This window comes from Sinocyclocheilus anshuiensis, unplaced genomic scaffold (assembly GCF_001515605.1).
Source record: "Sinocyclocheilus anshuiensis isolate Anshui unplaced genomic scaffold, SAMN03320099.WGS_v1.1 scaffold1823, whole genome shotgun sequence".
Taxonomy (NCBI): domain Eukaryota; kingdom Metazoa; phylum Chordata; class Actinopteri; order Cypriniformes; family Cyprinidae; genus Sinocyclocheilus; species Sinocyclocheilus anshuiensis.
Window position 1 is genome coordinate 416789 of NW_015549711.1, and position 13891 is coordinate 430679.

At 37.5% G+C, this 13891-nt stretch overlaps 1 protein-coding gene across 1 annotated transcript in view; it reads right to left on the reverse strand.

Moving 5' to 3' along the window:
- adam19a (ADAM metallopeptidase domain 19a) overlaps positions 1-13891 on the reverse strand; it is a 104521-nt gene that overhangs the window by 71833 nt on the left and 18797 nt on the right. Inside the window, exon 3 of the mRNA XM_016450114.1 lies at positions 3576-3652. Coding sequence (XP_016305600.1) covers positions 3576-3652 — 77 coding nt within the window. The remainder of the gene's footprint in view (positions 1-3575; positions 3653-13891) is intronic.

Below are 13891 nucleotides of genomic sequence, written 5' to 3' on the forward strand. Positions count from 1 at the left end.
TCTTTCTTTGCGTGAACATTTGGGCGGCGTTATGCAAATCTTCCCACATAGTGAGGTAGATATGTGGGGGCGTGTTAGAACGAGCCGTTTTAGGTAGGTGTGGCTGACTCTGAACTTTTATAAAGAATATCTCTTTGGATTTGAGACTTTAGTCTTTGCAACTTTACAGATCTTCTTTATGCACCAAGAGCTTGTAACACTCCAAAGAGAAAGGAAAAATTTAAATCGCATCATATGACCCCTTTAAAAGTTCATGAGTTATGACTGTGTTGAATTATACAGACAGCTGTTGACTTAATCCCGAACATGTGCTGCATTTCCAGAATTTTTTTTTTTTTTTTTTAAATATCATATCCTCTGGGGTGAATACATTAAAACATTCATAACAAAATATGTAGGTCAATCACTTCGGCTCTTGGGAGTTCAACTACCACCGGATCTGAACCACAACCACCTGTTTGGACTCTTCATCTCCCTTTTCATGTTCTTTTCAGCTCTCTATCCTCTGTCTCCTTATCACTGCTCTCCATGCCCTAAACCCCTCTCGTCCTCCATGCTTCTTTATCCTTTCTCCTTCACACCATCAGTTTATACTTCTCAAACACATTCCCGCTCACACTCTCTCCAATCATTCTTTCCTTCCAGTTTCTCTCTCTCATATTAGGCAATATAAACCCTAATAATCTCTTTCACCCCTGATACACCATGATCTCCTTCAGTCTCTCTCTAAAATGCTCATTAGATGACATAAATGCAACCTTTTCACAAACCACTTGACCTTAAAAGAAACCACAGACCACTCTGCAATGGCATTGCTTAAAACGAGATGACTGACATAATCACTGTAGTACCTTAAAATACCAAATGTTAAAGGACAAACTTCTGCATAATTCAGTTTAAAATGTAATTAAAATATGTGGTAAGATCCTCCACAGTAGAGATTAAAACTCATTACTCCAGGTTATAAACACTGCCTAAAGCATGCCTGTCATCCGCCTGTATCTGCTCATTCACTCTCTTTAAACTGTCTCTCAGCCTTTCAATTAAATACCAGCTCAGATGCAAACACACACAAACATGCTCATTTACATCACAAATAGCTTGGCTACGAATAAAATGCCAAAACCTTGCACTTGTCAGGAATTGTGTGTGTGTGTGTGGGGGGGGGCACAAAATTGTACCTATTTCTTATTGTCATTTGCAGAATGAGAGACTCTAACTTTGTTATTCTCATAGAGACAAAAAATGTGGGATAGAAGAGCTGTATGCAATACACAATAGAGCTATTCAAGAACCATTCAAAATATGCCTACATATTCACTTAGAAAATTATTTCTAAAACGCTTCCATATAAGGGAAAAATATGCCTGGAGGTTTTTATGGTCACGTTTTGGATCACACGTAATACAACACAGCCATAAGACTGGTGACCTTTAACCCCAGCTGACAGAGGTAAGAATGGCAGTCTAAAGTTGACCTTTACTGATGTTTTAAAATGACTTCAGGGTTAAACCACCAAAATTGCCTATGCCAATTCTGTCGATCTGTTTACTCAACTTTTTATTGAAGTGGATAGAGTATTAGAGCTGCACAACACATATTTGCGTCTATGATGAAAAAGTGTTACAGCATTTCATTCAAATTTACTTCTATGCTATCATTTTGTATTTTGTAGCACATTTTCTTTCTTTCTTTTCTGATGCTTTTATAAATTCATTTAAATAAGTCTACAGTATTATCAGTTCTCTTATATTAGTAACAACAACCAGTCCAAAGTGACGTTAACAGTCTCATCCACAGATGTGTTGTTTTTTTTGCACTTCCATTTGCTGTGTTGCTGCGTTGACCAACATAAAGCTGCTTGGTGTATAAAAGTAACTTAAGTTAGCTGTGCTTCATTCATTGCTACACTATTGGCAATGCAATTGACCTTTTATCTGCAAAATTTCACTAATGTGACTTGAACACTGCAAGGTGTACACACAATGTAAATAGGAGATTCACTGCACTATTTACATTATACATTGATTATAATGGCAACCTTTGCAAGAATTCACAACTTGATGGGTCAGTGAGCTCGGCTTTGTATTTCATACTACTAAAAGGGCCAGTGAGGGTTGTCTTGGTTACTGAAATATAAACAGCAATAAAATAATCCAGGGGGTTCGGTTCCAGATACAAAATAAGTGCGTTATAATATATAAATTCTATAATTATTCTGCCCTATGGTGCACAGAAAAATAGGTGTGCTTCTTTTAAAATGGCCCTTTTTACAAACACCTTCTGCCCTTTCAGTTTCTGTATGCTCTGCTTCCTGCTTCCTGCAATGTAAAGAAGCAATTAGACAAATGGCATATACACTCAAGTAATGCGCCTTCTTTTATCTATTTCAAGAAAAGCTTAGTCTATAGATTGAGTGTATTCATTTAAAAGTTCTCAAGCTATCCTCCCATGTCCTGGGCCCATTACAATGCGGCTGTGATCTAGATTCTATGCCAGTCCTCTATGCCCCGACTCTCCTCATTTCCTTCACTTCGACCTGCTTGGAGAGTACTTTGTCTTGTAAAAAACTCCAAAAAAGACTGCCGGACTGCTTTGAGGGTTCCTTCGAGCCTCAACAATACTCAGGAAGTCAGGCTGCTCGGTGTTTATGTGTGTCAGCGTGTGTGTCCTTTCTTCTGACCTACATTTGGAAAACCAGACTGGCCAAGACTGCAAGGGAATGCAAGGTTCATATGTGGTTAAAATAAACATTTACTCTGCCAAACAACATTAATGTGGTCCTGCCGTTTCTGAGGAGGAAAAGGCAATCTATCCCCAAAAGGCTTCCAGTACAGTCAGACTCAGACTGTGACTCCATTGCACTGGTTCATTTCAGCATTTGGCAGAACAATCAGAAGGTGATGGAGATACCTGTTCCCTTTTCTCAGAAGATCTGCAGCTCAAGTCATTATTCAACTAAACTCCAGCACACTTCCTGGACAGTTTTACCAGTGGCAGATAAATTCAGCACCACTCCCAAATCTCCACCTTATTAGCTGGATCTAGATGCAGTTTTTTGCTAATACTGTATATTTAAATGGATATGTATTCAACAACTAACTGCACAGCAATTTGAAAAACAGTTTGCAATAAAAATCTGTCAGCAGTATATTAAGATTTTGAATGTTTCTCTTGCATAGCATGCGCTTATGCTCTATTTTTAAAGGGGTCATATGATGCTGCTAAAAAGAACATTATTTTGTGTATTTGGTGTAATGAAATACAGATCTTCTTTATGCACCAAGAGCTTGTAACACTCCAAAGAGAAAGGAAAAAATGAAATTGCATCATATGACCCCTTTAATGTTTAAAAAAGGCTTTTTATTTACTCAGAGTAGTCCACTCATGACTGCTGAGAAGGGAATTATGAAATCTTCCAGTTAGTCAGTAAGAAGTGTGAAAGAAACAAAATAAGAATAATTTCAAAGATTGTGTGAAGGTGTTTTGCAAATGTCAGTCCATCAGTGCCTTGTAATCAGATACATTTTTCTTCAATTATGTGTATGAGATAGTCATTTAAAGAGGTTACTTACTGATTTCTTTCAACTTGTAGAACCAATTTCAAGTCCTGGGCTGAGACTAGAATCTCCCCTCTCTCTGGGAACAGGTCCTGATGAAAAAGAAAATTGAAATATAACTCTGTTCAATTTAAAAACCAGAGCTCTCCATGTCATTTCTATCAAAAGAACCGGTGGCATGAGACAATTAGTTGCCAGTAAGTGGATATTATTACTTTAAAAGCATTAAGAAATGACAACACAACCAATTTTACCTCTGTAAGATAAAATGCAAGCCAGGACTTAATATATATCTAATAGTCCAACAAGTTGATGATCAACAGAAAAGTATTTTTATAGATTAAAAATTTTGATAAAGATCCAGAAGACAATTTGTCTTTGGAATAATGATGAATCCTGCACAACAACTATTCAAAGGTTCAGGGTCAGTAAAATTTAAAGTCTTTTACATTGCTACAAAAGATTCCATGATTTAAAAAAAGAGTATTTTTGAATAAATAAATGCAGCCTTAGTCATTTTTTAAGAAAAAAAAAAATACCCATCACCAGACCCCAGTAGAGTATATTTAAATAAATATAGTACATTTTGATCTAATGTTGACTTCAAACCCTCTAAGCCTAAGTGTTATTGGTATCGTTTTTTTTTTTTTTTTCAAAAATACAGAAAACAAATAAGTAAAGAACTCTCTCCAAAAAATTCAACCATGCCACTGAGTCAGCTGCACACTTAAACCCTGTCATTAAGAGGAGAAACAGTGTTGAAGCCAGCAGGCCAGAGCTAGCATCTAGCATGTGTTTGCTCTGCATGCACTGCTTGTGGTTAGCTGTGCTAGCAGATAAAACGGGTAGGAGGCTGAGGACTTTGATCCTCCATGTAAACCCTTTCCAAGAAGTCAGACATCAGTAGACACAAACTCCTCCCTCCAGCCATCAAAAGTTCTGCAATACAAATGGAAAATCTCTTAGTCCAGCGGCAACTAAAGTCAGTAAGATGTTCTACAGACCTTGGGGAGAATGTTGTATAAACAGTACCCTATAGGGACCACACATGAAATGACTGGAGCAGCAGTGAAAAAGAATGATTGTAAATGTGAAACAGCTTGCTGCTAGCTCATTCTCAGAAAGTAATTCGAAGGTGGAAGCGTTTGTGAATTATTACTGTCCTGCTTGCTATAGCTCATACTTAAGGTTTGAGGTTTATCCAAACAGTATTAGTGCTATATAGTGACAAATATGATACCTAAAATTGAGCGGCTTGATGGAAAGATATGTGCTTACTTAAGTAATCATACATTTTTCACTTGGCAGATGATAAAACCGGTAACCAAAAAAAAATAATAATAATAATGACTTGAAATTTATCAGGGACAGGAATATTAAAGAGACCAGAACACCTTAGAAACTGCATAACAATGAGCCTGGTGACTAACCACAACACATTAGCAACTTTTGCATAGCCAAGCCTCCACTTATATTTTCTTTAGAAAAGATGACAACCACAAATCAACGCTCTTAACAACTGCATAGTAATGCCCAAGCAACAACTCACATCACCCCAACGACTTTTGCAATTCACCATTTATTTTCTTCAGAAATATATAAATTAATATATTTAATATTAATATTAATATTAACTGTTAGTTGACGATAAAAGGCTTATAGTCCACCAAATTTTACCTCACATTCTATTGAACACATTTCTGCTTGTTAGACTTTGGTAAGTCATGTCAAGTTTATCCATATAGCGCATTTCACATGCGCCGGTAATTTACTTTCTCTTTCTTTGGCAGCGCAATTTGAAATATAGTCTTAATGTTTTGCAAAATGCGGACGATAAACATTTATTTTCTGACCTTTTACAACAAGTGTCAGTTGCTTCGGAGCATTGGGAGAGGACATCATGCGTTTTAAACCATATCCGTTTAAACTCCTGATATCCACTTTATTCCTAAATGCGGAAGTAAGCCTATGGCGAGACTTCTGGTTCATTAGCTGCTATAGGGAAATAACAAGAAGAATAACAACGTACAGTAAATGGTAAAACTGTTTGCATTACAAATCAGTATGTTCATAATTAAGATAATACACTAAAATAATATGTTAAGACACACCAATCTGCAGTATCAGGCAGCAAAGGGAGTGGTTTTGTACAGCTAAAAATAGCTGGAAGCAAATGAGACCAGAAGCAAGACCCATAAAATTTACAAATGGCTGCACCTATTTTTATGTGAAGAATAAGGTGGATAGGGTTTTCTTAGCGCACATGCACATAAAGCGGCTGTCACATGACTAAACTAAGTTCTCTTTCATGTCTTACTGCGCTTAAATTGTCAAATACAAACAAGTGTATGTTAAAAACACACGAGTTGCAAAACGAAAAGCTTACCAAAATAATTTTCTGGGTTGTTCTTTTTCACATTTTCTGGGTTGGTAGATGCACCAAGGACCCGAAAATAGCACTTAAACACGGAAAAAGTCAGATTTTTGTGATATGTCACCTTTAAATTAATATTATGATCATGCAGTTAGTCGACATATGGCTTAAATGAATGACTAATGGTCAACTAGAAAAATCTTTAGTCGTGGGCAGCCCTAGCACACTGACACCCTGGCAGCCGCCTATATTACTCTCATGATTTTGGATTGGCAAGCACCACTTGTATATTTTTCAGAAAATGTAACAACCACCTGGCAACCACATAGCAACACCCTGCTGACCACCCACAACACCCTAGTAGGGTTGTGACGGTGAGGAAATTTTCCCACCGGTTAATCGACGTGTGACAACACCGGTAATACCGGTATCACCGCTGGGGCGGGGGCGTTCCCTCTTTTCCTCGCATTCCTTCGCTTTTAAATAGCTTAAAAGCGCCGTGCGCATTTTACTTTCACTTTCGAATTAGCGGCAATTAGGCATCAATTGCTTGAATGCAACAACAAAATACAACATCAAACTCACTTTAACGTATATATAAAACTTAGAACTTTTATTAACAAAACAAATAAAATAACGCCATGCTATAGGGCAAGCTATGCCTAATATAAAATAACAAATAACTTGCATAAAGTTTAAATGTACAAAACTGGAAACAAGTAAACATGTATAATATATAACCAAATAAATAAGAAACGAAGAAGGTTAATTAGCAAAACGAGTAAGAAAGCTTGGAGGCACGGCATACACCTTGATGTCAAATAAAATAAATAAATGACACAGAGTTTAAATAAAGTAAAAATCAGCAAACAATGTGGAACCAATTAAATAAGAAACGAATGTTTAAAAAAACTTCCAAAATCACCTTAGATAAATGGCAAAAGTCAACAGGCTTTTCAAAATCCAAAATATTGCCAAACAGGTGCTTATGCATTTCGTTTCAAAACTAAATCAGCCGCGATCGTCTTGTCTGTCTCACCCCACTCTTCTTGTCAGTCAGCTCGACTCACTCTCCTCACTGGAGAAACTAAATCTGATCTGTGATGTAACTGTCGTTCAACTGCATTGAGCAGCCGCGTTCAGTTTTTACTTGTAGTGTCTGTTATTTAGCTGAACTAAATTATTATTATTATTATAAAAAATCAAAACGACGGTGGGGGTCGGTGACGCGGTGGGCAAGTGACGTAACCGGTGTTGCGGCTTAACACTGGTATCACCGGTATCACCGTCTATCGCGGCAAGCGTACACCCTAGCAACATTTGTACAAGCAAGTGAAACCCTGGCAACCCTGCATAAGACCCTTGCAACTTTTGCATGGGCAATAACCACTCACATTTTCTTCACAACAAGTAAAAATCTAGTTTCTGATGCAACTGTGGGGAAATTATTGGAACATAAAGACATATTTTCTATGTGAAGAAAGGAAATGCATTAGAAACCGCAGGACTACACATATACAGACATCTGTCAGAATGTTCTAGGCTGAGGGGGAGTTTAGCTCCACGGAATAAAGCGAGAGGAGACGAGGTGGCTTGAGACAAGTTCACATCTCACAAATCAAATGGGGGAAAGGTTGAGAAGGAAGAAATGAGGAGTTGCGGAGGGGGTCACTTTTCCTGAACATGCAATCACTTACCAACCCCAAGAGTTTCATGCCACTGTCAAAGAGACAGGTGAAGGGACGAGTGAAGATGTCAGGGGACAACGGGAGAAATGGATGTTAGAAAAGGGGAGATAGAAAGATGAAAGATGAAGACTCAAAGACAGATTGCTTGAAGTGATTGTAAAGAAGTGTATGACACATGTTGTCGTAATATATTGTGTGAAGTCTCATAAGTAATGCCGCTGGAATTCAGATCATATCGGCACACCCTAAATCTGTTATCATTTAACATTTCATTCTTGTCAAACACTTGATTTGTGTTAGTTTCATTTGCACTCTGTCACAGGTACAGCCAATTTAGTTTAGGTCACTCTGGACAAAAAGAAAAAACTCCTGAATAGTAGGTAGAAATAAAATTAGGTAACACTTTATTTCGATAGTCCACTTTAGACTACTTTTTTAAACAGTAAGTAACTTTGCAACTACATGTCAACTTGCAGTTAGGGAAGTCGTGGGGGAAGTCGTGGCCTAATGGTTAGAGAGTCGGACTCGTAACCCAAAGGTTGTGGGTTCGAGTCTCGTACTGGCAGGGATTGTAGGTGGGGGGAGTGAATGTACAGTGCTCTCTCCCGATGGGATAAATGCAGAGCACTAATTTCGAGTATGGGTAACCATACTTGGCCACATGTCATGTCACGAGTTAGTAGAGTATTAGTAGACTGTCTGCTTAATATCTTCTAACACTTTCTTTGTCAACTTATTCTACTAACCCTAAACCTACCCTAACAGTCTACTCTGATAGTTAGTAGACATGTAGTTGCAAATTAATGAGAATTAGTTGACATGTAGTTACAAAGTTACTTATAGTTAATAGAATGTCTAAAGTGGACAATCGAAATAAAGTGTAACCTAAAATTATATTATTTCCCTAGACACCTTCCTCTAATGACAATATCTTTTTTTTTTTAGTTTAGATTAAGCAAACCCTTTCGGACACCTCTCCAGACTCTTCATCACCTCAGTTTAAATATTTATATGAGGGGAATCAGTCGTTCCTCTGTTGACATGATTACATCTGAATGATAAATGAAAGAGCAACACAAAGCCAGGGAGGTGGGCACTCAGGCGCGTGGTATCTGCAATCCCAGAGCTCATGCTGGGCCGCAAGCTTGTAGTCTTGTGAAAGACTGCACCATACTGGGACTTTGCATTTGTGCCAAAGCATGCATTTCAGCTGAACATTTTCATGCACAATATGAATGTATTTAAAAAAAAAATTTATAAGAATAGCTGCTCATCTTCATGCTTCCAAACCTGTAAGACCTGTTTTTTTTTTGTGGAATAGAAAATGAGAAATTTTGCAGAATCCCAAATCTTCAGAAGATTTATAATAACTCTGTGAAAGATTTTTTTGTTTTTAATGTTTTTCTCCTCTGTCATAGCTTCTGAAGACTGAAACCAATAACATCTGGCATCACTGCCAAAAAATGTGGCATAATGTGTCATGTTTGCAAATACTGTACATAAATCTGAATGAAATTTGAGTGCTGCAACAGAGAAAAAGATTTTCAGGAATTTCAGCTTGTTTGCCACCCTGTGATATCATATGATTTCAGAAGACTTTGAATATAGTTCATACTGATCACTTTTATTATACTTTTATGGCTGTATTTTGTCACTTGACAGAATCTGTTCTCATTCATTTTCATTGTATGGAAAAGAGCACCTCTGAAATTATGCTAATTTTTTCCTTTTGTGTTCCCTGGAAGAAAGAAAGTCAAATGGGGGAACTAAGTGTGAACCACTGTATCCCTTTAAAAATTGAACAGTGTTGACTTTCAAACTCTCCTTATGTTTGCTATTACTCTTCCAAATGATGTAATGATCTGTATCAATGCATTTTAGGTTAGGCAATCCCACATTGAAATAATGAATTCTGGATGCAGCAACGAGAGCTGGAGGGGCTGAAAATAATGTATTGCCATGTGAGTTGGTTTGAAAACATTGAAAGTGTAGAGATGCATTCAAATTTGACGTACTTTCACACACTCTTTTTCATAGAATGCCAACTTGTGCTTTGCTTCGGTAAATATTTCTGATAGGTTTAGAAGCATGACGTCCTTTTTCAGAGATGAGACCATGATAGCACATAATAGTAGACTGGGACCCCAGAGGAACCTCATGAAAGTGTGTTTACATCAGCCGAGGGAATCAAAGGAAATGTGATTTCATATTAAATCCACTCACTTCTCAATGTGACAAATTGTCCTAGTTTCATATTCACTTGGTAAGGAAGCTAATTTTCGGTAACCGTATTTCTCTGTGCATACATTTTTCCTTTGAACTTACTGGACACATTTTGACTAATGGGGGTAAGAGATTATTGAGCTTCCAGGAGCTGCACATATGAGACCTTTTATAGCGCAGTTATTAGCTTTTGTAGACAGACGGCTTTGAGAGATGTGGAATCAGCTATGAGGACAATCTTTTTAATATAACCTGTCTGCCATTAAGGGAGTTGTGTGCACCAGATCAAATTTACCACAGTCTCCTCATGACATTCCATCCTGGAGGACTCATCATCGCTCATTCTTCGTGTGTGACTACGTCGAAGAGGAGTCACACAAGAGACGAAGCAAAGATGATTTGGGGGAAATTAACTAGGGCTAAAAGCAGCTAGCCACATCCCAATGGTTCAAACCAACACCTCCTGGCCATTAAATATGGAATTTTGATAGAGGTTACTCTTCTATATTTATCTTAGACCTCAGTCCCAGACTTCTGAATATCTTGTTTAGTTTATTCTGGCCAAGAACTGTCTGCTTAGACAGGAAGAGACTGTCTGACTGACATGTCAGCAATTCACAGTTTGTTTTGGTTTTAAATGCTGAGGCAGGTTTATCGGAAGGTCTGTATAAAAAAAGACTGTGTTATTTTGATTTTGTAATCGTTTTTTCCATCTAAAGTAATACATACTGGTAATTGAACAGACATACAAGCAAACTGTATACAACTCGTGGATATCTAGTTAATTTGACCGCATGGCAAATCCGTAATGTTTTCTTCCTCAACCTTTTCTGTTGTAAACATCACTTGATTTTGAGACAGACTCAAGCATTCTGAAATTATGCAAAACTAGCCAATCAGATTAAAGTTTGCCAGATCGAGAAAGAGCTTTCTATATTTTGGATTTTGAGATAACATTTAGGCTTATTAATTTAGCAGAATGCTTTTATCCGTATTTCAAATGTATAATACTGCAATAGGTTACAACAATATTTTTCCAAAAAAAAAGATAAATTCTAGAAAGTTTGTAAGAATGTGCAATTTTTCAACAATTCTTCAGAAGTTCTCAAATATATGTAGAGTTGTTACTGATTTTTGAACTCAGCAAAAAGTCATTTTAGGCATAATCATGAACGGTCAATGATGATCTATTGTTACAGTTTTCATAAATAAGCATTGGTATATAGATGATTACTTTGTCTAGTGCTCTTCTGAATATTTTTAGCATGTCTTTGTGAAAATGTAACTTCAGTACTGCATGAAATAGCATAGACTTCTTCATGGCCAGTGTTTGCATATTTCATTTCATTCTGTAACCTACTTGTTCTACAGATCTCTGTACTAGTGTTAAATGCTACTGTTTTTGATAGCATTAATAACATTTCTTACTGGCTACATTTACATGCAACCAAATAATCCATTTGTAATCGGATTGAGGGCTCAATCAGACTGAAAAACCTTCATGTAAACACCTTAATCGATCCGATTGAGCTCGATCGGAATGAAATTTCGATCGGATTGAAGGGGGTGGTTTATTCCTTTTCTAATACGATTGAGAGTGCATGTAAACACTCGATCAGATTGAACCCCCGAAACTGAAAGTACTGCGCATGTGTAATAGAAATAGCATAATGACGTATGACGCGCAGAACGAGCGGTTCTGTGAAGTGGAGCAGGACAACCTCCCACCAGTCCTTGTTTTGGATTCTCATCCACAGGCAACCCGTTTTGGGCCTGGGAGGGGCATTTTTACTGTGTGATAAATATGAGCAGCACGGCACAGCGGTTTATATGTATATTTATCCGTAAATTAATAAATATTAAATTCTGCTGTTAAAAACGAATAAATGAACCATGTAGGAGAGTGGTTATTATGTGCAAACAGTGAGAAGCTCTATATTTGTGCAGTGTGCGCATGTAAAGAAAAATCAATTCCGATTTGAAGCTTGTGACATATAAACACGCACATCAACCCGGTCACTTTCTTTAGCGTTCATGTAAACACTACATTCAGATTCATCAATCGGAATGAATTCAGTCCGATTGAACCAAAAATTGTGCATGTAAACATAGCCAGTGACATGTATAATTTTCCAACCTGAAGACCTAATTGAAAATACATTCAAAGACTTACAATTCAGATGGAGACGTTTCACAGAAAGAACACACAAATAAACACACATTCATGCACATACACTCAATTAAACCTAACACTGCATCCATACTATGGCCTAATTACACACATTTTTCACATTCACCTGCAAAAACTCTGAATGTCCACCTTTTTGAGCATACGTCCAGACCGTTTTGGAATTAAAATATGACTCACAACATAATAACCGGCCTTTCCTTGAATAAAAACTCCGATGTCCTTCAAAATAATCATTAAAATTAATAGATTTTTGGCCAGTTGTCCTCACACACATCCACCTCTCACCGAAAGTGACTCATCTGTCCAACAAAACAACACTGAATAAAGAAACATTATTAAATAATAAAAATGGCCATGTCTGAGCTAGTTTTTTGTACGCTGCTTTGTGTGGTGATGTTTGAGTGTGTGTATGTCTGAGCATCCAGTGCTGCTTTTCTAAACTCCCTACATCATTTTATATAAGATTTCCTGAACCGTACAAAAGGCGACTTTCAGTTGGAGCATGTGGACTGTGCCAGACTGTCTTATTATGTGGCTTATCAATTCTTTAACACACCGACCTACCTTCGGACTAGCAAACACCCACAAACAAAAACTCACATAAAAATCCTATTAAACCAGTTAATAGAAGTTCGTAATCACACAGTCTTTATACGAGGGACATGTATTCACCTACTTGTGAGCATGACCCAAATGCCAGGCAGGTTCATCTTGGGGACCCACGTCCTAAGACAAATGAGCCTATTCCGTCATAGCTGCAAATTCAGCAGCAACTTCAACTACTTCACTTAAAGTGGGACTTCAGACTCCATTCAATTCAATTCAAATGTTGGTTTTACTTCTGGAGGTCAAAAAGTATAACACTTTCAGTGCAAAAAAAATGCCTCTGGAGAATAGAGAAAGACAGGGGGTGAGTGAGTTAGAATGATAGAATAAAAAAGAGAGAGCCATACGGAGAGTAACTGTGATGGAGCGGAGGAGAGAATGATGAATGATTGTGAGTGAAAGCCAGAGAGAGATAGAGGAGAGAAGAAAGAGGAACGTAGGGTGGGGGAAAACAAATCTAATTCCTTGCAGGATTGCTGGTGTCAAACGTTCTTATGGGCGTCCTCCCATGTAACTTTCCACTCTCGCTCTTTTGGCTCTTGCTCTCTGACTGAACTCTGGAAGTATTCTCTCTGTTAAATGTTGTATTTCTACTAAATTCTATTCTAAGTAGAATGTAAAACACCAAACATTTGGCTTAACAATCATAACGTCTTTACCTCCAGTCTGGTGTTCTGAGTATTGATTATCGCTTACTCTAAGGTGGGATTAAAATTAAATGAATTTAGGCATTATAAAAATACACAAAAGCACAACGCAGAATCAAAATATGCTCTGTACAGTGGCGTAACTTTGCGTTGAAAAGTGGTGGGGACACCGTGCAACTCGTTTTGCTAGTTTTTTATTTAATAACCTAATTTACTTGGGGACTGAGTTTAGAGTTGGACAAACTTAATTTTTGCTTTTCAAAAAATACATCGATGTACCAGGGGCGGCACCAGATAATTTTGAACGCAGGTGCTGAGGGGGTGCTAGATCATTGACAGAGGGAGCTGGGCAATTCAGGGCTCCAGACTCATTCTTCCCACTGGTCGCTCTTTTGCTATTAACTTTCTCAGTTGGCTGCACGAGCACGTTTTTTTTTTTTTGCGCTACAACATGCTATTAATCAATGCATGCTGATGAACTTTTATCGTAGTTTATAGTTATATGGAAACGAAAGTAGTTAACATTCAACCCGTTCTTTTTCATCAGTAGTATTATTTGTGATTTGAATTTTGTGAACGGGAGTTCCTCTTTTGCCATGTTA